This window comes from Suricata suricatta, chromosome 1, assembly GCF_006229205.1.
Source record: "Suricata suricatta isolate VVHF042 chromosome 1, meerkat_22Aug2017_6uvM2_HiC, whole genome shotgun sequence".
In the NCBI taxonomy this organism is placed as follows: domain Eukaryota; kingdom Metazoa; phylum Chordata; class Mammalia; order Carnivora; family Herpestidae; genus Suricata; species Suricata suricatta.
Genome location: NC_043700.1, coordinates 143,571,682 through 143,596,959, shown reverse-complemented (window position 1 = coordinate 143,596,959; position 25,278 = coordinate 143,571,682). Strand labels below are relative to the sequence as shown.

The following is a 25,278-nucleotide window of genomic DNA, read 5'->3' as shown; positions in this document are numbered from 1 at the left end:
AATTTATGTAAGATCAATTATTATTAATCAATTTTTACTAACTTTGTTTCTTCTGATTTATTTTGTTTTATTTCACTAAGAATGTATTAAAAAATTCCATATATTTTTCCACAAAATATATTCCACATATTTTTCCACAAAAATGGTTTGCATTTTGCTAGGTATCTAAGCACATTTGTGGCTAAATCATTCATTCATTCGTTCATTGTACACACACATATATAAACACATAAATTATGTACACACACAAAATACTCACTGTCTCTACAATTGCTAACATTATTTGAAGAAAAATATAAGAAAAAATATTCTGTTAACTTAGGTCTTTTTTTTGTAAAGGACGCATTCCGCTTTTTCACTTTTCCTTCAATCAAGAATTTAAGATCTAACTAAAGTTTGTTTTGGCCAATACTTTCTAAGTCATGTCTTCGTGAATGTTTAGACTCTCATTAAGTTTATCTTTGAGATTTACTTCAAGTTTGGCCTGGATGTTGGTCTTTTTTTCCAAGAAGTAAATTCTGCTTATTCTTCAGAATAGGTATCAGTGATGATAGCTCTTATAACAATTTTACACAAGATTCAAGTAGCTTGAACAATTCAGCAGCCATTTTTTTATTTTTACTTTTCATATAGCAGTTTTAAAAAATCACAGCATAAAGGCATATTTATGTTATACTTCAGCCATTGCCAGATTTTAGGAATTTTTGGTTTGTCATCAAAGCCCCACACTCATAAAATAATTTTTTGAGTAAATTAAATCACGTGGAATAAATCTGTGCTCTCATATTAACCTCAAAAGTTTTTCCAAATACAAAATTTTCGAAAGTTTGAAAAAAAGGTCCCTGATTTTTAGCATCCTGCTTGTTACTTTCTCCTGTTCTCAGAAGATCACTAATTATCCATGCCACCATTTCTCACATGTACACACACATGCACACATACTCACATCAGTTTTTGTAATCAACAAAAATCAATTTACACTTAGAGAATGCAAGGTACAACTTAAGGTTCCCCAAAGAAGCCCTATCCTTCTCTAAAATGTATTTTAGAATAACTTTTCCCAGCAAATTTTGCCCTCAGATAAAAACTCAAAACAATAGGGTAGGGATGTAGACCCTTTAATCTGGGAAGAAATTATCTACATTATTTCACTTTTTACAAGATCGCACACATTTGTGCAGGAGTCCCTTTAAATCTGTGAAAAGAGCTCTCTCATCTTTTGTCCTAGCCTATAGTTTTATAGCTATAAGCCAAATATACATTTAGGATTTGCTTTGGTAAGTAATTAAGAACAGCCCTTTGAACACTGATCCCAAAAATGTGCATATTTTTAACTTCACCGGTATCAAATCAGAAATATCACTTCTAATGCCTGAAACTATGCAAGCTTAAAATTACATGTGGTTCGGTTCTCCAATGCCACATGTATCTGCAATGATTACAAAAGAAAAACAAAAAGAAAGAAAAAAAGAAGATCCCAGTTAACTTATGGTCATTCTGTGGTTCTGCGAGAGAGAAATGGTGATTTCACCTTGAAGTAGCATTTTGCCAAGAAGTGGCATTCCACTTCCCTGAATGATATGATTTTCATCTTAATGGAACAACAAACACAGCAACATGTTAAATGTGAAACAGATGCTACAGTCTTACAGCTTCTGGTTTAAATCAGGGCCACAGTAAAAGCTTTGGAAGAGAAGTATGAATGCTTGAGATAAGGATGATGAGCTATATGTATATTTTATTGCCAATTATCCGTTGTGAAACCACTTGTTAAGATTCCCCTTTGGACGTCAGTTTCCATCTACTCTCCTTTAAGGCATACCTGGTCCACTAACTGTTAAAATGTACACAAATGGAGAAAAAAAAAGGAATGCTGACGATAATACATAGAGGCGGGACATTACACAGGAGTGAAAGTGGGAGGGGCACTGACCATATTAGGCTTGGATGGGCAACAGCGCACAGGGAAGAAGCCCTTCCACAGCCACGCTCGCAGCAACTGAAAAGCAAACAAGAGAGCCCGAGGTAAGAGATCCCACTCCCTCAGTACAGCATCACGACACTACGACTTTAGACAGGTGTCTGCTTTGCTTTGCCAAAGGAAAATCCCTAAACGCATTGCAATTAGATTTCTTCCACAATGCCTTTCAAATTAAAAAAGCATTTTAGGGATTTAAGAAATACAAAGCTATATTAAATAGTTATTTTTCTTTTTCTTAAAATGCTTTTTCAGAGCAGAAATATAATGAGCTAGTGTATTTGATTATGCAATTAATATAGACATACAAATAAAGATGTAAGCCCACTTAAATATATCTTTCCTCAGAAATTCCTGTAAAATTTATATTCAGGAGACATGCTAAATTGTCCTTTAAATACATGTTTGCATAGAGCCTATAAATTTAGAAGGGAGAATAATGTCCGGCTCATTTGACGCACTGATTTCTTATGCCAGTGGCATTATTTACCACAGCCTATCGAAATGTAATGCTTACATGACTTCTCCAATCACCTATGGAAGGCTACCAATTTAAATTTACATATTCAGATTTAAAAAATGCATCTCCAAATATATATTTGTAGAGCTATTTCTATATTTAAAAAAATCAAACTACATATAATACATGCACTTTTCTGGATATTGCAACATTCAAGATTCTTTCAAATTTTTCACATATTCATAAAAAATCCAGAAAATACCAAGTAAATTGTTTAATAAAATGCACTTTATTGTTAGAAACCACATAAAATGATCACAGAATATAACATAGAAGTTATTTAGTACTTCAATGCATTCAATGCATGTATATTTTATGAATAGCATTAATAGTGATTTCAAGAGAATTGAGAAATGAGCTCAGCAATGATTCCATAAACCAGCAGGCCTAGGATTTTTTGTCTAAGATCTGTGTATTTTGAACCTTGATTACTTGAGACATATCTACAATATTTTATAACAAATAAGGAGAAGAAAATAAAATATAAAGATACAACAAATCTGAAAATGCTAACAAAGGCAGACGAGTATTTCCATGGGTCTTTTTCAAAGGAAAGGAAGTCAATGCTTCATATGTACATAGATATATATTTTTTCTTTTTTTGGAAAACTGATGATGCTTTAATTTTTAGGACTACTAATTTTCTGAAAATTTGACCATCACTAAAATGAAATCTTAGTAAATAAAAATCGTTCCTGTGACATTTATTTCCTATTTGACTTTTTTATTATAATACATTATTTACAATACGCCAAAATGTATTTTACTGTAGAGATAATGAAATTAAAAGTTACAGGATATCAAAATATTAAAATACTTAAAGAGTAGTTAAAACATCTGTGAAACACTTTGGCAGATCTTGATATATTTCTTTATAATTACATTTATTTCATAAATATCTTAAACACTGATCTTTTCTATAAATTAACCTTCCTCATGTTTCTGTTTATATTAGCACTCAGATTAGGGATAGGTAAACTACAGCCCATGGACCCAAACTAGCCTCCCACTTATTTTTGTAAACGCAGTGTTATTAGGACACAGCCACACTTATTACTTGTTATTTCTGGCTTGTTTAGTGTTTTTCTGACACAGTTGAATAGTTATGACAGAGAATGTATGGCCTGCGAAGGCTAAAACACTGTCTGTCCTTAAAGAATGTTTGGCTTCTTCTTTTCTTAGACTATCAATTTCCTACAATGAGGATGATTCTTTGATCTTTTTATTTCTTCACAGTTTAAATGAAGTAGTCAATGTTTCACTGTAATTGATATTAACAACTGCACAATTATTTCAATTTACCGATAGCTATGAATGTGGAAAGTTTGCACGTATGTGTGAATTTCAAACAACACATTTCCAACTCCATCAGTAATAAATAATAATTATTGACAAGTGTATCTGACTATTTTTCAGTGATTAATTTTAAAAAAGATGACGTCATCTCCTGATAAGGTACAAACATATTTCCAGTTAAGGGTACACTGTTTATAAACTCACGTAGAACTGTGTTTAGGAAGGTGATAACTGCACTGTGTTGACCATTATCTAATAGGATTTCAGAGTCAGCCAGTGTTCTGAGACTCCAAAAACACAGTCATGATTCTAAAAGTAATATTTTTTCAGGCCCTTAATTTGAAAATTATAAGATTTTCTTCTTACATATTAGTACACACACACACACACACACACACACACACAAACACAATTCACTCTAACACAAATCCACAAATTTTAGTCTTGAAGAACTCACATCACCTTACTTAGCACTAGGATTTTAATTTCAAGTTTTAATAAACTTTAATCCAAAATATGAAATCATGTAAAATAAAACACTTGCATAACTGTTTTGTTTGAGTCATTGCGTTAGATTTTGCACTGATAGTGTCTTGGACTTGTTTTAAGTGGCATAAATAAATGACTTTGGATAAATTATTTAACATCTTTGTGTTTCAGTTGGGAGCTGTAAAATAAGAATAATAATGGATTCTATCTCAAAAGTTTATAAAAAGGAAATGAGAGAATTTATATATGTCCATTTAGATCAGTATCTGTCATATCATGCATTTTGGGAGAAAAGTGCTTATTCTTCTTAGTAATATCATACTTAGAGTGATAAACTAGATACTTAATATCTCGGATGAATTGGCTTTTCATGATCCATATATTATCATACTAAGTATTTCCATTTACAATGTAACTAAATAGCTAATTATATTCAGACCAATTCATATAAATGCAAAATGCCCAGTGATATATTTTTTGAAAAAAGTCAGTTCTATAAAACATATTTTCTAAGGATCACAACATCCTATGTATTATTGTTATTAAGAAGATTAAATCTGAAGTTCCTTTTCTATAAGTATCTGAAGCCATATAGTTACCCCCCTCCAAAAAAAAAATCTTTTAAAATAAAGTCTGAGGATGCTCATACAGCAACACCTCAGCACCAGATGGTATACGTGTTCTTTCCTTAATCAATACATACTTGAAGTACAGGTTGAAAATGCTTACAAGCCTCAGAGATAATTTAGAAATAGAAACCAAAATGTGCTAGAAATAGCAGCCAATCTAATTTATGTGAGCTATGGTTCAACCCAGGGCACATCTGCATTCTCATCAGGCTTTAGCGCCTGGATGTCTGTACGTAACTGCATGCAGCTATAACAAGTTTCATCCAAGTTTAAAATAGTTTAACTCTTCCAGGCTTTTAATGAAAAACTGCTGGTCTTTGTTTTAACAAGATATTTCAATTTGTCCTTCGGAAGATTAAAATATGATAACAGAAGCTCTCCAGACCCAAAGAAGATTCAAATGAAATTACTTTAGCCAGGACTTAACAGAGTTGATCAATATATGTATGCACGGAGTGTGTCAATGTAAGTACGATAACCTCCCTCCCACCGAAGCAAAGTGATTATAACTCTAGGGAAGAAATTCTTAAAGATAGTAGATTAGAGAACCAAGACTGGAGGCTATAGATAAATGATTTAAATTCTTAAACAAGAGATCATACAAGGGAGCAGAAAACCTCTAAGATCTTAGTAGATGAATGAGAGAAAAGCAGGAAGAGTAATTTCACAAAACAAGTACTTTAAGCAGGTAACAAATATTTTCAGTTTACTGATAAAAAATTTAAAAAGGGTAAGAAAATCAAAAGGCTATGTAGTTTCCCCATTCATAAATAACTTATGTTCTTTCTTTTTTAAATTTATCTGTGTTTATTTATTTTTTAATTTTTTAATGTTTATTTATTTTTGAGAGAGAGACAGAGCAGAAGTTGGGAAAGGCAGAGAGAGAGAGAGAGAGAGGGAGACACAGAATCCAAAGCAGGCTCCAGGCTCTGAGCTGTCAGCACAAAACCTGACGTGAGTCTCAAATCCACAAACCGTGAGAACATGACCTGAGCCAAAGTCGGACACTCAATTGACTGAACTACCCAGGCACCCCTGTTTATTTATTTTTGAGAGAGAGAGAGACAAGCAGAAGCAGATGAAGGGCAGAAAGAGAGGGAGACAGAATCTGAGGCATGTTCCAGGTTCTGAGCTATCAGCACAGAGTCTGATGTGGGGCTCGAACTCATGGACTGCATGATCATGACCTCAGCAGAAGTTTGACCCTTAACTGACTGAGCCACCCAGCCACCCCTGTGGTTTCCCCATTAAAAATAAAACAACAATGGGTGGTACTCAGTGCTAGAGAAAACAGAGTGGCACTTATGCCACCCTGAAAAGTGGCATCAATCCTTTAGAAAACAATCTTCCAAAACCTGTCAAAGAGCAAGACACCATCATGTAGCAATATAATTAAGATCATGGGCTTTGTAATCAAACCAGGTGCAGTCCTGGATGATCATGGGGTTTGCAGTCAAACTAGGGGCAATCCTGGATGTATCTATTATTATATGTGTAGTCTGGATAAACCAAGCATTGATGTAAATGAGATAATAATGGAGACTCTACCACATAAGGCAGTTTTGAAGACTGACTTTCATAATCCATGTGAAGCTCTTCACACTGTCTCAGGTTCAAAGTGAGCACTTTAGAAGTTTTAAAACTGACATCATTATAATAATCTGGTCCTAGACCAAAGAGTGAGGTGTAGAAAATATGCATGAGGCTGACTATATTAAAGGAACATAATAACTAATGAATATTTTCCTCTAAATATATTTGTGGAATCTACATAGTAATGAAAATCAATATGGTATATATAATATTTAATTAGTGTGTAGGGAGATAAAATGCTAACAAAAATGTGTTTTTTAAGAGCTGTTGTTGGAGTGTTACATTAATTAGCATTATGGGGAAATTTTAATTTTCTCTGCAATTTTGGGGGTTATTTCATTTTTATAATTTTAAGAAAATGATACAAATTATTTAAACAATTCCAATTATGATGTTAATCACAATATGCTGTCACTTACACTTTATCAGTTTTTAAATGATGAAAATAATTTAGATGTGTAACAAATATTTAAAACAGAAGAGGTGAGGAAATTGTTAACTGATAGTTAACAACGACAACATTAATGGTCTTATGAATTAAAAAAAATCTTAATGCTGTATCTTTTGCATCTGTGTCTTAATTCCTTGCCCTCTTCTAAGATTTAGTACTGATTTCCTGTTGAATCCAGGCTAAAACTCTGCAGAGATCTTTTGCAAAACTGAGCAAGGGATAAAAAGCATTAATTATAATGTATGTGGCTCCCAAACTCTACTCTCTGTTCTCCCTGCTTCTGGCACAAAGGCATAAAATTATCCTACCCTGAAAAGAAGGTAATGCAAAATGGTTACACAGAACTTTTTATTTTTTTAAATTGTGGTTTTGAGTAACTCTGAGCAGAATACCACATCAACCACACATGTTGGGATTTATATATGCAGTTCAATAACTATTTCCAAACCTTAGTCTAGACAAATTGGAAAAAGATACAGTTATATGCAGTAAGTTTTCAATCATTTTTCTAGTTCTCTGCTTTATTCTCACTATAGAGCTTATCTTTCACCAATAGTTATACATGCCTTTCTATTACCCCCTGGGATGCTTTACTAACAATTGTCCTGCCTAAATAAGATTTCCTGATAGATGTGTTTTGAAACAACAATCAGAAAAAATAAAAGAAACATCAGTGGATCTCTTAGTCTTACCTAATGAAGTTCCAAGCCAGGCACTCCCATTTCTTGCTGTGAAATAATAAGAAATATATATAGTATCTTCTTCCCAGTTTCTGACAGAATTCTTAAAATCCTTGTAGATAAGGGTGCTAAGAGGATCTTTTGTTCTAACATTTATCTTTGACCACAGTTCCTGGCACAGAGCTCCTAAATCACTTGTAATTTCCTAAATTATAAGAGCACTAAGAGCATTTCTCATTCTATATTTGGTCTTTGACTTTGGTTTTTAACACAAAGCTCTTAAGTCTCTAGGAATTTCCTAAGTGATAAAAATGTCTTTTGTACTAATGAAGTGACTCTTGGTAGTCTCATGGATGGAGGCTGGTCACCAGAAATGCCTAGGTCATGAGTAAAAGTATGGAATTTTCATGGACACCTGGGTGGCTCAATTGGTTAAGCATCTGACTCTTGATTGTGGCTCAGATCATGATCTCACAGTTGTGAGATCTAGCCCCACACTGGGCTCTGTGCTTGCTTGGAACCTGCTTAAGATTCTCTATCTGTCTCTGTCTCTCTGTTCCTCTCTCTCTCTCTCTCTCTCTCTCTCTGTCTCTCTCTCTCTCTCTCTCTTCCCCCCTCCCCTGCTTGCACACATGTGCTTTCTCTCTCGAAAAAAACAACTAAAAATAATTAGAAGTATGGAATTTTCAGTTACACCCTTCATTCTTCAGAGAGAAGAAAAGGGCTAGAAATGGAGTTAATGATAAATCATGCCTATATGATGAAGCTTCCAAAAAAATCCCAAAAGTATAGAGTCCAGAGAGCTTCTGGTTTGCTGAACACATCCATGTACTAGCAAGGTGATGTACCTCAACTCTGTGGGCTGGAAGCTCTTCCACTTGGGACACTTCCAGACCTTGTCCTATGTATCTCTTCAACTGGCTATTCAACTATACCCTTCATCATATCCTTTATTATATAATAAACTGGGGAAATATGAGTGTTCCCCAGAGTTTTGTGACTTGTTCTAACAAATGATCAAACTATTATTAAATTCATCTGAAAGCTAAGAATTCTGGGACTCAGAGAAGAAGCAGCTTTCTCAAGATGGCCCTCAAAGGCAAGCTGTAGAGGTAAGATGTGGGCACCAGTGACTGCCCCCTCCTGCATGGGAAGCACAATCCCTTCCACATCCTCCAGCTCCTTCCCACATACTCCCTCCCCCTGCTGAAAACTTGAGTTGTTGTGGAAAACTTGGTTATAACCTTTCTTTCTTCCTCTACAAATAGCTTGTTACCAGATTAAAAAATAATCTGATCTATTAATTCACAATAAGTTACATACCACACTTTAAAATGCCTCTATATGGGTCAAGCCCTTACTGCAACAAAATATAGCAAATTCTGTTTCAAAGTATTAAAGGATAGGTGCCATAACATTATTCAATGACCCAAACTCTACTATGCAATTAGTCAAATGCATGTATAAAATAGAGATCGAATCATATAAGAGTCTGAAGTAAACTTTACATAATTGTACACATTTCAAGGATTTCTAAAATAAAAAAAAAAAAAACCTCCAAACTTTACCAATCTAAATATGCCATATGTAGCTATCCCTTCATCTTAAGGATAAAGCCACAAGAGTAAACAAACCAAAAACCGACTCACTTTAATTTTGAAATCAGGAACTCTCTTTATTTCTTACTCTGAAAAATGACTATAAGGACCCAGAAAGAAAGCTTGAAGTGAATTAGACAACATTTCAATTGATTTATTTTCCCAAGGTATATTTTAATGAAGGTTTGCTATATTTCTTTTAATCATTCTAATAGGCCAAAGGTCATTATAAAATAGGTTCTTTTTCCATGAATGCCACAGTCAAAGTCACTGTTGCAGCTAGCAAATGTTATTGAACATGTTAGATTCAGTCTGCTTATTCCAGTATATGGTTAGGAACTCAAAATGAATTTCACCAAATATTAACCACCTTTTGTAAATTTTTCGCTGTAGTAATAGCCGCAATCATTCTCCTTATTAGCAAACATTTACTAAGAACCTATTTGCTGTGCTTTAAGAATAAGAAATTATATAAAAACCACTTTCTAACCACATTATACAATAATTCTACACCTAGCTACAGATTAGAGCAACAGGTGATACTCAAACAAACTAACAACAACAAAAAAAACCAATGCCCAGGCCTCACCCTAGAACAATTAAATCAAAATACTGTAGTTTGGTTGTGGGACCAAGGTATCCTTATTTTTCAAAAGCTGTTAGTGGATTCTAAATTTCCTCCAGATTGACAGCTGCTAATCCAATAGGCACTCAACAACTACTTCTTGTATTGAATGTTGTGTCTTATAACAGTCTTAGGGGAATTTGCCTAATGAATACAAAAGGAAAGGTTTGTAATTAGCATGTTAATGGTCTGCATGTTAATAAAAACTTCTAAAGTGCCTAGAGGTGCTTAAAACAATTTGTTGTCTGGTAAATGTTTTAAATAATTCTCCTGAACTTTGTTTACAATGTTAATTTATATTATCTACAAATGAAGACTGATTTGTTAAGTAACTGTACATTTCATTGTATTCTCTTTTTAAACAACCAATTTTTTTTACCTAACATTTATTCTCACAGGTTTCTTTTAATTGTTAAATTTAATGTTTAATGATAAACTCTTTTGAACTTCTGTATTTCAATATTAGCTACTTGGATTAAATAGTAACTATAATATCAACCAAAATAACAAAACTATAAAAGTATATGTATTCAGCTTCTCTGTTCTGCCCTTGTATCTAATGGACCACAGACTTACATATAGTTATATGAAAGCAAAGCTCAGTTTTGCCACAGAATTGTCAGAAGTGCTTTCAAGAAGTAGATATTTTGATATAAAAGATTTTCTTTGAACTGTTACTGAGCCAGAGTAAACCAGAATCACATATATATTTAGTTATATAATTTTACATATTACATATACATATATATGTATAATAGTTGTATAAAAGAAAGCTCATGCCATTAATGAAGCAGGAAAGAATGGAGATCAGCCTGGGGAGGGTCACAGGTGGAGGCTGTGAAGGCCTTGTAGATGTCTAGGGAGTCACAGTAAACTGAAAACGCTATGTGCATCCATTCCAATATAGCTTCCTTATCACACACTATCGACAAACTCATAAAATTTCTCTTCATCCTTCAAGTCTAGCTTAAATTTACCATTTCTGTAACAATGTTTCTGTATTCATCAAAGCAAAGATAATCATACTCTCTATTCTATTCCTGTACCAATTGTTAAAAATACAATACTAGCTGTTAAATTGAAATAACATGTGTCACTATTTGACTATCCACATAATGAAAGTAGGAAGCATTTCAAAGTCTCACATCCCATGAATAAAGCAAACCATTGGTGATAGGTCACCAAGGTCAGTCAAATCTACTTTAGTAGCCATAACAAAAAGGTTACACGATCAATCAAGTACTTATGCAAAAAGCTGCTCCAGTTAGATATTTTGAACAGAAAAATCAGTTTCACTTTTTCATACATTGCTTAGATGTTTATATATTTTTCAAATTTAACTAAGTAGAAGTCCCTACTATATTATTATACACTTATGTGTATACATTTATATATGGCATATGTATTTGTATATAGATGAACATATGTATAAATATATACATAAATATATGTAAGCTATAATTTAGGTATAGTCAATAAAACACTAATGCCTTTTTACTCTCTTTGGTCTACACACTCTTATCAAGTATCTGTGATATTTTGGTTTTAACTTTGAAGCTGGTATCCATCTTGTCAGCTCTTGTCAGATGGAAAAATGTGCATTATAGGTTATATCACCCCAGGCATGCCTCAAATGGCTAAAGAACATGTAGGCTGAGGCTCAGGGGAAAGGAATACTTGCTTATTATTCAAAGAAAGCTGTGATAAGTAGTTAATCAGCACTACACTAAAGACATATAGATATATAGAGATATATAATATAAAATGATATATTATATATCTACATATATGACTACCTTACAGATACATAGATATATAATATATTGTTTTATATATAAATATATATCTATATGAAATTTCTAACATGAAGAATAAAGATTTTCATTCTTCTTCTTCTTCTTCTTTTTAGATTTCAAGTCTCTTGATATGGAAAAGACCTCTGTCAATCAGAAGAAGTAGTTCCAGAACACCTGCTAACATGATCTCATGGGCTTCCAGTCAACGGTGTTCACCTTTTCAGAAGACCCCTGCCCCAAATTTTGGCCCTAAAATCCTTACTTGTGAGCCATCAGGGAGTTTGGGACTTTTGAGGACTAGTTTCCTATTCTCCTATGTAGTACCACACAAATAAATCACCTATCTTTCTTTACTGCAAAAGTTTGGTGTCAGTCTCTACTGGCTTGCTGCGCATCTAATAGACGAACTCTCATTCAGTCCAGTTATAATCTTCTGAAATCTCAACTTTCTCAAGTACCGAATGGGAAATAGAACCTAGAACATTGTATGCATTGTATAGGTAGGAGACAGACTATAAACTTTAAACTGATACCTGACCTCACAAACTGGCAAACAGGCAGGTAAAATGAAACGTTTGCTATTAAGACACACTAAAAATGCCAAAAAAAATTTTCACCTTTATCTCAATTTCACTTCCCTCTCTTTTTGCTTTCTTTCTTATATCTCTCTTTTCTGGCATTGTAAAGACATATTATTTCTTAACTTGTCTGATAAAACAAAATTCTTCTTAATTTCTATCCTCTAGCTTCAAAATTACATGGTTTCTTTCATTATCCTATAAAATTCAAAGTGTTACTGGTTTGAAATAGTTATTTATCTGATCACTTAATAAAAGGAATTCACAGTATATTCATGGTTGTACTTCTTAAATTTTTTCACTCCCTTTAAAATTCTTTTTTTATTATTGAACACTAAGCTGTGAAAAAGACCTGTACTATTATTTAGTGAAATGTGTAAGTGAGAGACTGAATATTCAAATGGGCAATGGTTAGACCACATAAAGAAACAATACTCTGATGTGAGACCTGCAGCAACGAGTCTAGGAAGCCAAACCACAAGCTCTGTAGCAACTGACCTGAGTGGTCAATTAGTCAGACTTTATCAACAAATGCCAACTTCTCTCATTTTTGTCCACTACACCTAGAAGACACTAAACATGCTCCCGCAAGCAATCCTGCAGGATTTTCCACTTCTAGTTAGCCTACCTCCAGCTACTCCATGCCAATAACTCCAATCCAGGAAAAACTAAAGCCTTCCCTTCTCTTCATTTTATAGCTTTACATTCCACTGCCTGCTTTGGGTTTCTGCCAGATGCAAGAGAGGGTGGCTGATTCTTTTGCTATAGCAACCTCTTAATAAATAGCCTCTGCTTGTTCTAATTTGAGTGTTTTTTGTTTATTTCCACAGATGAGATAACTTTACTAGTTCAATAAAGGAAAATTACATAGATTCATCTTTGCAATCAACTGGCAACTTAGCTCTGTTCTGGCACAGTAATAGTGCTGATACACAAAATACTGAATCATGTGTTGCTTTCTGCTACAGGATGATGTCATCACTGAGCAAACATCAATTGCCTCCATTTCTAGAAACCTAAAGTTATTGTAAGCTCCTTCCACTGAGTTTTCCCCTCCCAGTCCCTTCATTGTTGAGACACGTCTATCTGTAAAGCCTTTCTGGGGAGTGTATGACTCTTATGATTAACCTGCCTCTGCTTAGTTATTTTAGGTTTTAATTTATTTTGAGAAAAGTAAAGAAGAAAAACTAAGAACAAATAAAGCTCCAAAAAGTGATGCTAATTTTGCAAAATTAAAAAAACACTATTTTAAGTATAGCTTGGATAGGAACATTTGTTTTAAACAGCCATTTGTCTTAATGTAAGAATAATATCAATTAAAAATCAGTGGGTTTAAATGAAGTAGCTTTTACAGCACCAAAGACTTAATCATCCATTTCCTACATAAAAGGTAGCTACTTTTTTGCATGGACCTCAAGCATATTGTAGTATAGAGGTGGAATTTAAGGAAAGGTATTAAGCCGGCTGCATTGTAGCTTATGGGCAAGTAATAAATTGTATCATGTATCTTGAATGTATCATAAATAAGCTGCTATATAACGATTGCCACTTCAGATAGCTGTGAAATTAGGTGATTAACTAGTTGTTACTTAACCTTCTAATTTCTGTATAAGTCTAATTACATGAAATAGAAGTGGGGGTTTTGATTTTTTATTTTGCTTTTCTGTTTGGAGTGTCATTGTAACTACTGCATTGTAAATGATGGAAAATAATTGCATATGTTAAAAAAATAAATAAATAAACAGAAAAAAAATCAGTGGGTCAAAAAAGAAGAGATTAATCAAAGAAATAAGCCACTATGTAATTTCTGACTTATTTAGCTCCTTCCATTATGGCTGTTGAATAGTTTTTTCAGAGGTGAATCATGTATATCAGCATTAAATTTATAAGGTAGAGGAATTAGAAGGACTAATGTGGAAGTATACTGACATGATCAAAACACAAGAATTGTGTTTATTTTGTGATAAACATGAGAATTGAATTAATCATGAGATTAACAGGAAACTAAATGTTCATTTTCACATCAAACTATTCAAATTCCATGTAAGCACATTTTGTTTCCTATTTCTATCAGTCAGTAACATTAAAGTTATTTATTATAGAGGTTGACATAAGTTTTAAAACTTGAATATGGGGCTTTTGGGTAGCTAATTAGGTGAAGCCTCTGACTCTTGATTTCAGCTCAGGTCATGATCTCGCAATTCATGAGATGAAGCCTGTAGTAGGCTCTGTGTTGACAGCATGGAGGCTGCTTAGGATCCTTTCTCTCTCTCTCTCTCTGCCCCTTCCCTGCTTGCATGGGCTCTCTCTCTCTCTGAAAATAATTAAACATTAAATTTAAAAAATTGAACATAATGGTAATAAATGTAACTATTTTAATATACATATACAACAGTGGTCAATTATGATTACAATTATTTGTAATACATATAATTGTATATCAATGTGTGTACCCATAAGAGTACTTACATAAAATATTTGTAGTATTGATCATATGTGATTTCCTAACAGATTCACTTGACCAAACAATGAAAAATATTTTAAAATTATATTTAAACTAACATGAACCTGGGCCAAATTAGATTACAATAGTTTTGATAACCCAAGGGCAGTATAGATTAAAAAAAATATATCTATCTAGACACTTAGCACAGACTACAGGTGGAGACCTAAAACGGTTTTGGGAGAGATTGATAAACAGTACTATACTTTAATAAATTGTAGAAAATATCAATTTAGATTCCCGAAAAGGTAAAATTAATAACTATCACATGCAAAACAAACGTTACTGAAAGTAAACAAATCTTGACACTTCTTTCGTATACAAAGAACAGATTCCACTAATCCAAGTGGGTAAAGAGTATGTATATATAATTCATGAGACATGGAATAAAATAACTAATGACTACAGTTATTGCATGTATATTAATAAGCCTATGAAATTTCAAAAATAAAAAAGAAATAGAAATATTTTCTTTTATTCTATTAACAGACTGGGTAGTTTGTGAACCTTTTGGAAACACCAGCACTGTTGGGGGGATGGTAATTGGTACAATGATTTACAAAGACCATTTTATCAGTTTGTACGAACAATCTTAAAAATATTCATATTCATGGATCCTTACTTTGAATTATATAAATATGTTCTAAAGACATTAAAGATAGAAATAGCAACCCCTCTCCCTCATAACAATGGCAACAGAAGAAAAGAAACAAAACCAAAGGGAAAGCCTATGAGAAAAGATTAACATTAGAATATGAAAGACTTCCTACATTTTGCTTCTAAAATTTTTTAATTACACAGGAAAACTTTACATAAAGATGTTAAGTCAAAGAAAAACAGAAAATAAAATTATAAATTATGAGCTCCACTATATACATATATATGTATATGTGTGTCTGTATATATATAAAGATCTTAAATATGAATGGCCAATCATGAATATTGATTGCCTCTGTGGATAAATATAATTAATTTTCTTTCTGTATTTCGTCTTGCCTATTCTGTATAATTTTTAATCAGAAAATTAAGAAATGCAAGCATTAATAAAATAGCAGCTAGTAGGAAATTAGGACAATCATTGTAACTATGCCACTAAGTAACATGCAGTGTAAGAAGTAGACTGAAATGTATAGAAAGGGCTGACAGCAAGAGATCTTGGTAAGGCAAAAAAATCAGGACATTCATATAAAGAAATGGCCACTAATCTAAAATCAAAAGATATGTTGGAACATTGCTAAAGTCTAAGGAACTATCATACGGTGGGCAGGCAGATGGAAGCAGGATTGACAGTGATTTTCACTTCAAGACCTATGATGTACTGAGATGATCCCCTGACAGACTTCCAGACCAGGTTATTTAGGAGTCCCCTTAGAGTGGAGGGATTTCCAAGAGTTGGAGACATAGCAGCAGGACCCAGTCACTCTGGCTTTGGGAAGTGATGAAAACAAAGATCCAAAGTACACAGGTTCCCACCAGAGACATGAGATGTACAGAAGGATACTCCACTTGAACTTCTGAAATGAACATTTGAAGCCTCAGAACTTGGGCAGAAAAACACTAGATGGTAAAACAGACATCTGTTTGGAATTCAAAATGCCAGAGGGGAGGAGGGTTGGGGATGATGGAAATAGATGAAGGAGATTAAAAGGTACAAGCATCCAATTAAAATAAATGTCATGGGGACAAAAAGAAGAGCATAAAAAATGTAGTCAGTAATACTGTAATAACTTTGTGTGGTGAAAGATAACTAGATTTACTAGGATGGACATTTCATACTGTATATAATTGTTGAAACACTATGTCTTGTACCTAAGACTAGTATAATATTGTATGTTAATTATACTCCAATTAAAAAATAAATAATAGGGGCACCTGGGTGACTCAGTTGGATGTGTGTCCGACTTTGGCTCAGGTCATGATCTCATGACTTGGGAGTCTGAGCCCCGTGTTGGGCTCTGGACTAACAGCCCAGAGCCTGGAGCCTGCTTCAGATTCTGTGTGTCTCTCTCTCTATCTGCTCCTCCCCTGCTCAAACTCTCTCTTTCTCTCTCTCCCTCTCTCAAAAACAAACAAACAAACAAACAAACAACCAAAATGATTACTACATTGGTTAACATCCAGCAACCATAAGGTTTAAATTAATTTTCAAATGAAAAAATACAAACATTGGGGTAAAACTGATCTGTAATGACTGTATTACAAAACTACAAAAAAACCCAAGTAGCTATTTTTCTATTGGAGCTGGAGAGTATGTACTAGCGCTGGTTTGAAAAGATTAATTATAGTTTACTTTTAAATTTTTTAATGTTTTATTTATTTTTGAGACAGAGAGAGGCAGAGTATGAGTGGGGTAGAGGCAGAGAGAGAGGGAGACACAGAATCCAAAGCAGGCTCCAGGCTCTGAACTGTCAGCACAGAGCCCAATGTGGGACTCAAACCCAGGAACGTGAGATCATGACTTGAGCAGAAGTCAGAAGCTCAACCAACTGAGCCATCCAGGTGCCCCTAATTATAGTTTTTTAGGATTTTAAGAAAGGCTGAGTTTAACTTGGCCATGACATTCCAAATGACTAGAGAAGAGGTACATCTAGCAGACATCAATATGTACATATGAAAGAGTTGGAATAGGACTAGATCAGGGAGTCAGATATCGACATCAGAGTAAATCAAGGGGTCCTCATGTACTAGAAAACATCCACATCATACAAATGTAAAATTGTGATTTATTATATATTTGTCTCATCAAAACATATATAATCAATGCTCAACATTACTTATCATGCACATATTAAATTCATGCTGATTTGACGATAACTTCTTAGATTCTACATCATCTTTTTCATGATGGGATACAAATTAGTCATTTGTGTGGCTAAATTTCATCTTAAAAGTTTTCTGAGGAAGATTGGACCTATAGATTGGCATTTTCCTGGTAATTATGCTTGTAGAAAATTAAGAAAACCAGAATAATTCTACAAGTTTAATATCGACACTGTTTAAATATTTATGTTGAACTTGGTATCCTTAAAAAAGTAGCATGTGTTACTGTCATATATGAGGTCACAAACAGCTTTAGCAGTGAGGATTTATAGTAAAATTCTAGCATATCTAGGAAAATAATATTAAGATAAATATTTCATTCAATTTTATATTTCTACATATTTTAATGATGTTTGTTCAAATATTTGCTCTATGATTGTATGTTTTGATTACCTTTACGTTCTTTTGTGTACTATTTCTCCATATATGTGCCAGATATCTCTTTGCACCAAATAGTGAAAGTATCAATCAAAGTATTAAATGATTAAAGCGAAGAACAAGCAAAGTTACATGACTTCAGTTGAAACTCAATATAGATTCTTTTTTTTAATGTTGGCACAATTTATATATCACCCATGGATGTAATCAGTTTAAACCAATGCCTACTAAATTTGTCTCAGAAAAATCAATGAAATAGGCATGGAAGTGTCAAAGTACCACTAGGGTCACTCAATGCCAGATGTATGGTGAGCTCTTGGAGGTGGAGAAGAGGTGTTTGTGAGATACAAGAGAATTTTTGAATCTTATGAAATGTTCAGCCTGGAGAGACACTGAAGAGGAATTATAATGTTGATCTAAGAACATCCTAAGAAAACCTAAAAAAACAGTCTTTCTTTCACTAATCACCACAAAGTCCCTCTTTCCCAACTTGATATCTTGTCTTTCAAGATGGAAGTGGCAGTGTGAAGAGGAGGCAGAAAGCAAACAAACAAACAACTTACAATATACTTCAACCATCTTTCTTGCCTTTCAATCTAACTTGACTCAAGAAAACTCTACAATGACCATGATAGAGATGTGGAATCCAATGCCGACCATAAGAAAGGGAAGAAAAGATAACAGGGCATTTAAAAATAAACAAATATAACAGTGATTTAAAGAATGGAATACCCAAATAATCATTGAAATTCACTGACGTTATGCAGTATTGATGGCTGCAAGAGAGTGGAGTAATGCTTGTAGACTATTCAGAGAAAATGCATGTGAAAGATTCAACACAGGGGAGTATGCCATTTTTCTGTGAGATTAAAAAGTCAGGGCAGTAAGAAATAATGAGAAGCAAGGAGTGAGCAATAGTAAAGAAAATTTTGGTAAGCAGGCTAATTAGGATATAATATGTTTTGTAGCACTAAAACTATCAGAGACATCAGATATATCTGAAGTCAATTCTACATGGCACAGTAAAGGGTTCAGCTGTTTGAAATTGAGTTGCTAATCTATTAGAAACATTTATTTCTTTGCAGGTTTATGAAAGTTTTAAAGAAGAGCAAAGATCTTAAACAAATGTGGTTTTTAGCTAGTGTTTAAAATCATTTGGAACACTTTACTGTCATATGCTTCATTTTTTCTGCAATGGATATATTCCTAGACATGGCTCCGGAAATTAACTGAGTTTTGTTGAACAGATAGGCTACCCTTTGGCAAAGCTCAGCCTATTGATTTTTCTCGTAGAGCTGGCTTTCAGGTTCCTGTGAGAGCCGTACGGGCTCTGAGAGATGTGGTAATATTCCCAGAAACAGAGCTGAATCCTCTGTCAGAGCCCAGTGTCTGCTAGCCTGCTAGCGTGCTTGCTTTCACATTTTATAGAAATAGAGCTTTTGACCAAATAGAGCTTCAGACAAAAAATGTATTTTGTTCTTTTATTAGGCTTGTGACCTGCCCTATGCTTCATACTTGATGAAATTTGAGTCTTTAGATTCTTCGCTATAGTAATATTTATTTTTGCAAATCAATATTAACTTATCTCCATATCATAGAATATTTCCTTCAAAGTGTTTGCCTCAATATAACTTCCTGAGAGCTGCCATGATGTTTACGTGTTTGATCTGTGAGACGTCGCAGGCGGGATATTCAATAATGTTGAGCAATTGAACCAGTAACTCTCTTGGGTTCAGTTTCCTAGGACGGTTTACTTCCCACAGTGGGCAATTAGTTGTTGCTGCGCTCCTAGTCTTTCTGGCACTACTCTGCCCTGATCCCCATTTGTCAGTTATTAATAAATTATAATCTTCTCTCTAATTATCTTTGATTCACAGCCTTTGAAGAAAAAAGCATGTAATCATGAGAAAATGGAAGGAATAACAAGTCTCAGATATTAAATCAATACACATGCCTGGATTTATTACAGTTTCATGAAGTCACATCTACTGCTAGTTCACAAACCACTGAGATTTGCTTCTAATGAGAGCTTTCCTAAGAATCAGTATTTGCATGTGTGATTATAAATATTTGGCTATTATCATTATTTTAAAATAGGATAAAATGAGACAAAATATTTCCATATAATATTTTTTCCTTATCAAAACTTATGAAGTTCTGAAACTACATAATCCTGATTATGTTAGAAATGCTATCGACATATTCATGATACCCATAATCTGAAGGGAATCAGGAGAGAAACCAAATGACCTACATTATTATTAATAAAAACTATTGGTGGTTGATGTTACCAGGTGTATCATCATATTGGCATCTGCATGCCCAGGTGTCAAATGAATAACATAAGCTAGTGAAAACTTCTCAACTCCTATGTAGTACTTCTTTGAAATAACTGCATTTGTTTTGTGATGGCACAAAAATTTCAGTAATCAGAAAGAAAGCACATTTTGCAGTAGGTATTCTATTAGTCTTTTGTCAGTGTGGTTAACAGTTTTTATTTTCCAAACTATTAACATTAATGGGGAAAAGTGAGACAAAGCACCTCAAATGGAGATTGATGTATGGTTAATCTTTAATTCAATAATTTATGAGGTAGGTTATGTGGGAGAGACACAGAAGTCTTTATCTTTTATCTTTTACTTACTGAAGAAGAAAGAAAATGTTTATTCAATATACTATAATTTGCGATTGACAGCGCTAAATTTCATGAGGAATACTGATATATTGTTCTGAGATTTCATCGGAAGGAAAAAGGCTTTGGCTTCAGGAGTTAATGAAGATTTTGTGATAGAAAATGATGCTTAAGGTAGGTCTTGACATGTGGGTAAGGTTTAAACACTGAGATTAAATACATGAAGCATAAGAAAAAGGCACAAAGCAAGATCCTCTTTCTACATTCTCAGTTTTTGTGCTCTGTATAAGACTGGTCCTGTCTTCAGATTTGGGTGTGAGCTCCTATCTGGCTGGGTTATATAGTGTAACCTCTCCATCCTCGTCTTAGTTAAGGTCCCAGGTGTTATTGATTGACAATCTGAGGAGCTGGGTTTTAAATTTGTGTCAGAGCCTGTATTATACGGGCTCTGACAGTGAAAGGCAAGAACTCTAAAGTCAGAGCTGAGCTCAGCACAGTGACCATTCCTTCTTCAGTGACCCAATATCTGCCGGCTCTCCTGCCATCTCATGGGCCACTCCTCAGTCTCTTTTCACTAGATCTGTCTCTTTCACTCTGCCTCTCAGTATAAGTATTGCCGGGCTCCACTCAAATAACCTCATTTTGATGAGTGGCTTTAAATACCACATTTCTTCCACAGCACTCTTCAATCATGTGCCTCCATATTGCATAGCATACTCTATCTTAGTACCTAGATCAATAAGTGTCTGTACTTTGGATTTGGAGTTTTGTGTGTATGTGTGTGTGTGTGTGTGTGTGTGTGTTTTAATATATGTCTGGAGTTTTTCATCTATATGATCTATAATTCTCTTTTGGAATAAGTCATTTTGAATTTGAGTTCTGTCATATGCAACCAAAGGAGCCCAGATCAAAAAAACAAAACATAGTGATAATGCTGGAAAGTATTTTCAGGAGTTCTGAACTCCAATTTCATTCTTGCAGTAATGAGATCACTGGGCATTCACTGAGAATCTACACTATAATCTGTATGTTCAAGATGAGCACATATCATTCAGAAGAGTTATACAAAATAATGAACTAAAAGTACTTCAGTCGTAAAAAAAAAAACAGTTTTGAGGAAACACAGAGGCAAAATTAATCAGTTACCACATAATGAAAAATGGTCATAAAGTTGGTGATATTTACTGTGTTGATTCTAGAGTAAATAATTTATCTGTACAATTTTCCAGTGAAGGACTGAGGGACAATTCACTAAAATCTAGTATATTATTTATTTACTTTAGTGTTAAGATATCACTGGTATTCATTTCTAAAAGGTGTTTTATTTATATTAGTGGCCAGTTTAGGGGCACTTGGGTGGTTCAGTAAGTTAAGCGTTCAACTTTTGATTTCAGTTCAGGTCATGATCTCATGGTTTGTGAGTTTGAGTTCTAGGTGAGCTCTGTGCTGACAGGGAGGAGCCGACTTGAGATTCTCTGTCTCCTTCTCTCTCTGCCCCTACCCTGCTCTCTCTCTCTCTGTCTCTCAAGATAAATAAGTAAATAAATAAATAAATAAAGTTATATATTACTGATCAGTTTGAAAAGGTTTTAACTGTTAATTAATACCATAATATTTTTGTCAGCAGAGAATCAGTAACTTTATATACAAGAATTCAGAGTTTCACAAAGATCATACGTTTAATTCTTACAAGTCATGAGGAAGTTGTATTATAAAGAACTAAGTGCTAGAGTCAGAGCCACATTCAAGCCCCAGACCCCCACTAACAAACTGTTTATAGTAATTTATGTTTTAGACATTTTCTCAGAGGGAAATTTATGTTCTCAGACATTTTCTCAGACATTCCATGAACCTCAAGCCTGAACCAGTTTTACAATGATCAAGAAACTGCAAGAAGATAATTTTATCAAGTATAAATTGAAGATAGAACTAATACTGAGGCACGGTTTTGTGAAACATGACATGTACAATCCTTGGAACAATGCCTAGTAGGTAGTATGTAATTCATGCTAGAGCATATTGTATTTATTACTACCAACATTATTACTGTGTTATTCCATTAGGCAAAGAGACTTCCCTAAAGTTTTAGAATACTTCATACACTTTAAAAATCACCCACGTAGGAAGCTATTATGCTTTGATATCAAAAGTAGGCAGAGGTCTTGCACTTTTCTGAATTAAATTACTTTCAAAATGCCTGCATATTTTTTATTTGGCTCCAAATAAACTTGAAGGAAAGTTTCTAAGTCTGGAGGGTTTTACCAACAAACCATTGTTTTTCCTAACATAAGAAATGTGGGAGGCATGTAATAAGAAGTCGTATTTTTCTTGAATTAATGAATCAGACCACCAATTGAGGTCCAAAGTGGGGAGGGGTTACGATGTAGGAGGGATTCAATTTAAATCTCTTTTTTATATAGCTATTGCAATTGTTTATAAAATTCTGTCCATTGATCTGACCACTATATTAAAGTGGAAACACTTTGAGAAAAAAACATAACCTTCTTATTTTGAATTCCTGAGACTTACCTTGGTGTTTGATGTGCAATAGATGTTCAATAAATGTTTCTAATATCTGAAGAATATGTCATTTACAACATGTTATATATTAAGAGATTTGAAAAATTTACAAAATGCTAAATTTTAATAGTATTTTAAGTAAAAAAAATAACCAAAACCCAAAAATCACCTAAGCCAGCATTTTACATAAATCTACATTAAATCTACTTTTTTCCCCCCTTAACATGGTCTCAGTATCTTAAATTTTGATAGGTTAACCTTCAAGTACACTATCCACTGATGAATTTTTGCCTTGGAGAACTATGAGACATTTCGTCAACTGAGTTTCAACTGTTTACTAACTAATGAGGGAAATAAGAGTTAGCAGTTATATGTGGCTATAGGGTTTGAACATGAACAAACAACAAGAGAAGATCTTCTACTCAGAAAATAATCATTTTACAGGCAGTAAGCCATGCCTCAGGCTAAATTTATCATCTCAGGAGAATCACAGTATTAAAGTCATATATGAGTAGCCTTAAAATCCCATCCAAGGTTAAGCAGCTTGAGGAAATTATCCTACCTCTTATTCCACCTCATAGGTTTTTATTTTGTTTTCCATTTTTAAAACTGGCAAACAGCTTTAACTTCTTTGTACTGACATGCAAGAACATGTGCAAATGCGTGCAAGTGCATGTATATAATGGGTGTGTGTCTTTGACTCAGGAGCATACATGTGGCATTTATTGAAATAAAAAATCAAAGCTCTGCAATCTTCTTTAAAAATAAATTCATGAGCATGTAATAAATAAAGGATCAGAAACAAAGCATTAAAAAATATTGCTTAATCTCAGGATGTCTATATTGACCAAGGTTCAAAGAAGAAATAGTTTGTCTATGCTGAAAGATGTTTTCTTTTATATTTTCTGTACCAGTAAATCCTTTTAATTTCAGCCTTATATCAGTTTAAGAAGTATCTAGTAACCAAGAATTAAGTGTCAAGCTTGAAATGGAGATGAAGGAAAAAAATTAACTTAATATAATTAATGATCATATTTAAAAGAAAGGAAAAAAGTGGAAGGATATTGTAAAAGATTCTCAAACTGTAACCGGAAGTGTGAAGATGACAATCAGTGATGAAAAGTTCGTTCATTAAACAATTTATATCTCTAAAGTAGTATATACAAGGGGAAAAATTCAATAAGCTTACTATATAATAAGAAAGTTATCAATGTGCATTGTCATTACTGATAAAAGAGAAAGATTAAAAAACAATTACAACATGCTGTGCATATCAGGAGGTTTAATTTAGACCCATCCTAGGGTAATTTAGTTCATAGTTTGCTGAGAACAGTCAAATTTAAAATTAATGGTGAAGAAAGTAAAAAGGAGAACCTAAATCCTGCAGAAAACACTCTATGGAATATTCAGTACCTATAAACAGGACTATCACACAAATTCTAAGATATATTGAATCCTAAATTGTTATGATTTTCTGTTTTTTAAATGGGACTTTAACCTTCAAGATGGATATTTGCCTATATTATTTTAAACTATCTAAGTAGGAAGACTACTAGATGTTTTGATGCAGTTTTAGCCTAAAGATATTAGAAAGTTTCTATATTTGATTTATGTTTTATCTTTCAATTTATTTTAGAATAAACAATTTTTTTCTTTGAAATAGATTAGTCCCATAGTATTCAAAATGTTATAATCCTCAATCTTTTTATTTGGTCTAAATAAAAACATAAATTATCAGTGAATATGTATCTTTAAGACATATTTTCTCCAGGGTCCAAATGATATAAATTTCCAATAAATATTACATTCAAGTGATATTAATATTTTTGCAATATATAATTAATTTGTCTTTATCACCACCAAGGAGTCAAATTATTTGCTATTAGAAGACATTGTACATAGGAGGAAAATCTAGTTTTTAATATAGTCAAGAGGTTAAAAAGTGATTAAAAATAATTCAGAGTGAATGGGTAGCCCAAATGTCATTACATTTTTGTGTGTGGTTATCAGTCATATTTTGGCAAAGATAGGAGGGAGATACATGTATAATTCAATGTCTTTAACCATTCCTAGAACAGACTTTTTTCAATAAAATGTCAGTATTCATAAGTAATTTCCCAAATATTATTAGGTTTTGGCCACATTTCTTCATTTATCTTTTCTTTTACTTGACAAATCTTTACTTATATATT

General features: G+C 33.4%; 1 protein-coding gene and 1 long non-coding RNA gene across 2 annotated transcripts in view; one reads left to right on the top strand and one right to left on the bottom strand.

Annotated features, from left to right (window-relative positions):
* The window catches only part of EPHA5 (EPH receptor A5), a 302,370-nt gene that overhangs the window by 50,009 nt on the left and 227,083 nt on the right, over positions 1–25,278 (bottom strand). Inside the window, exons 8-9 of the mRNA XM_029945331.1 lie at positions 7,649–7,684; positions 1,934–1,999 (exon numbers count right to left, since the gene is read on the bottom strand). Coding sequence (XP_029801191.1) covers positions 1,934–1,999; positions 7,649–7,684 — 102 coding nt within the window. The remainder of the gene's footprint in view (positions 1–1,933; positions 2,000–7,648; positions 7,685–25,278) is intronic.
* On the top strand, positions 1,950–12,016 carry LOC115296858. Its single transcript, XR_003911099.1, has 2 exons — positions 1,950–2,025; positions 11,769–12,016. It is a non-coding gene; the product is annotated as an uncharacterized LOC115296858 (long non-coding RNA).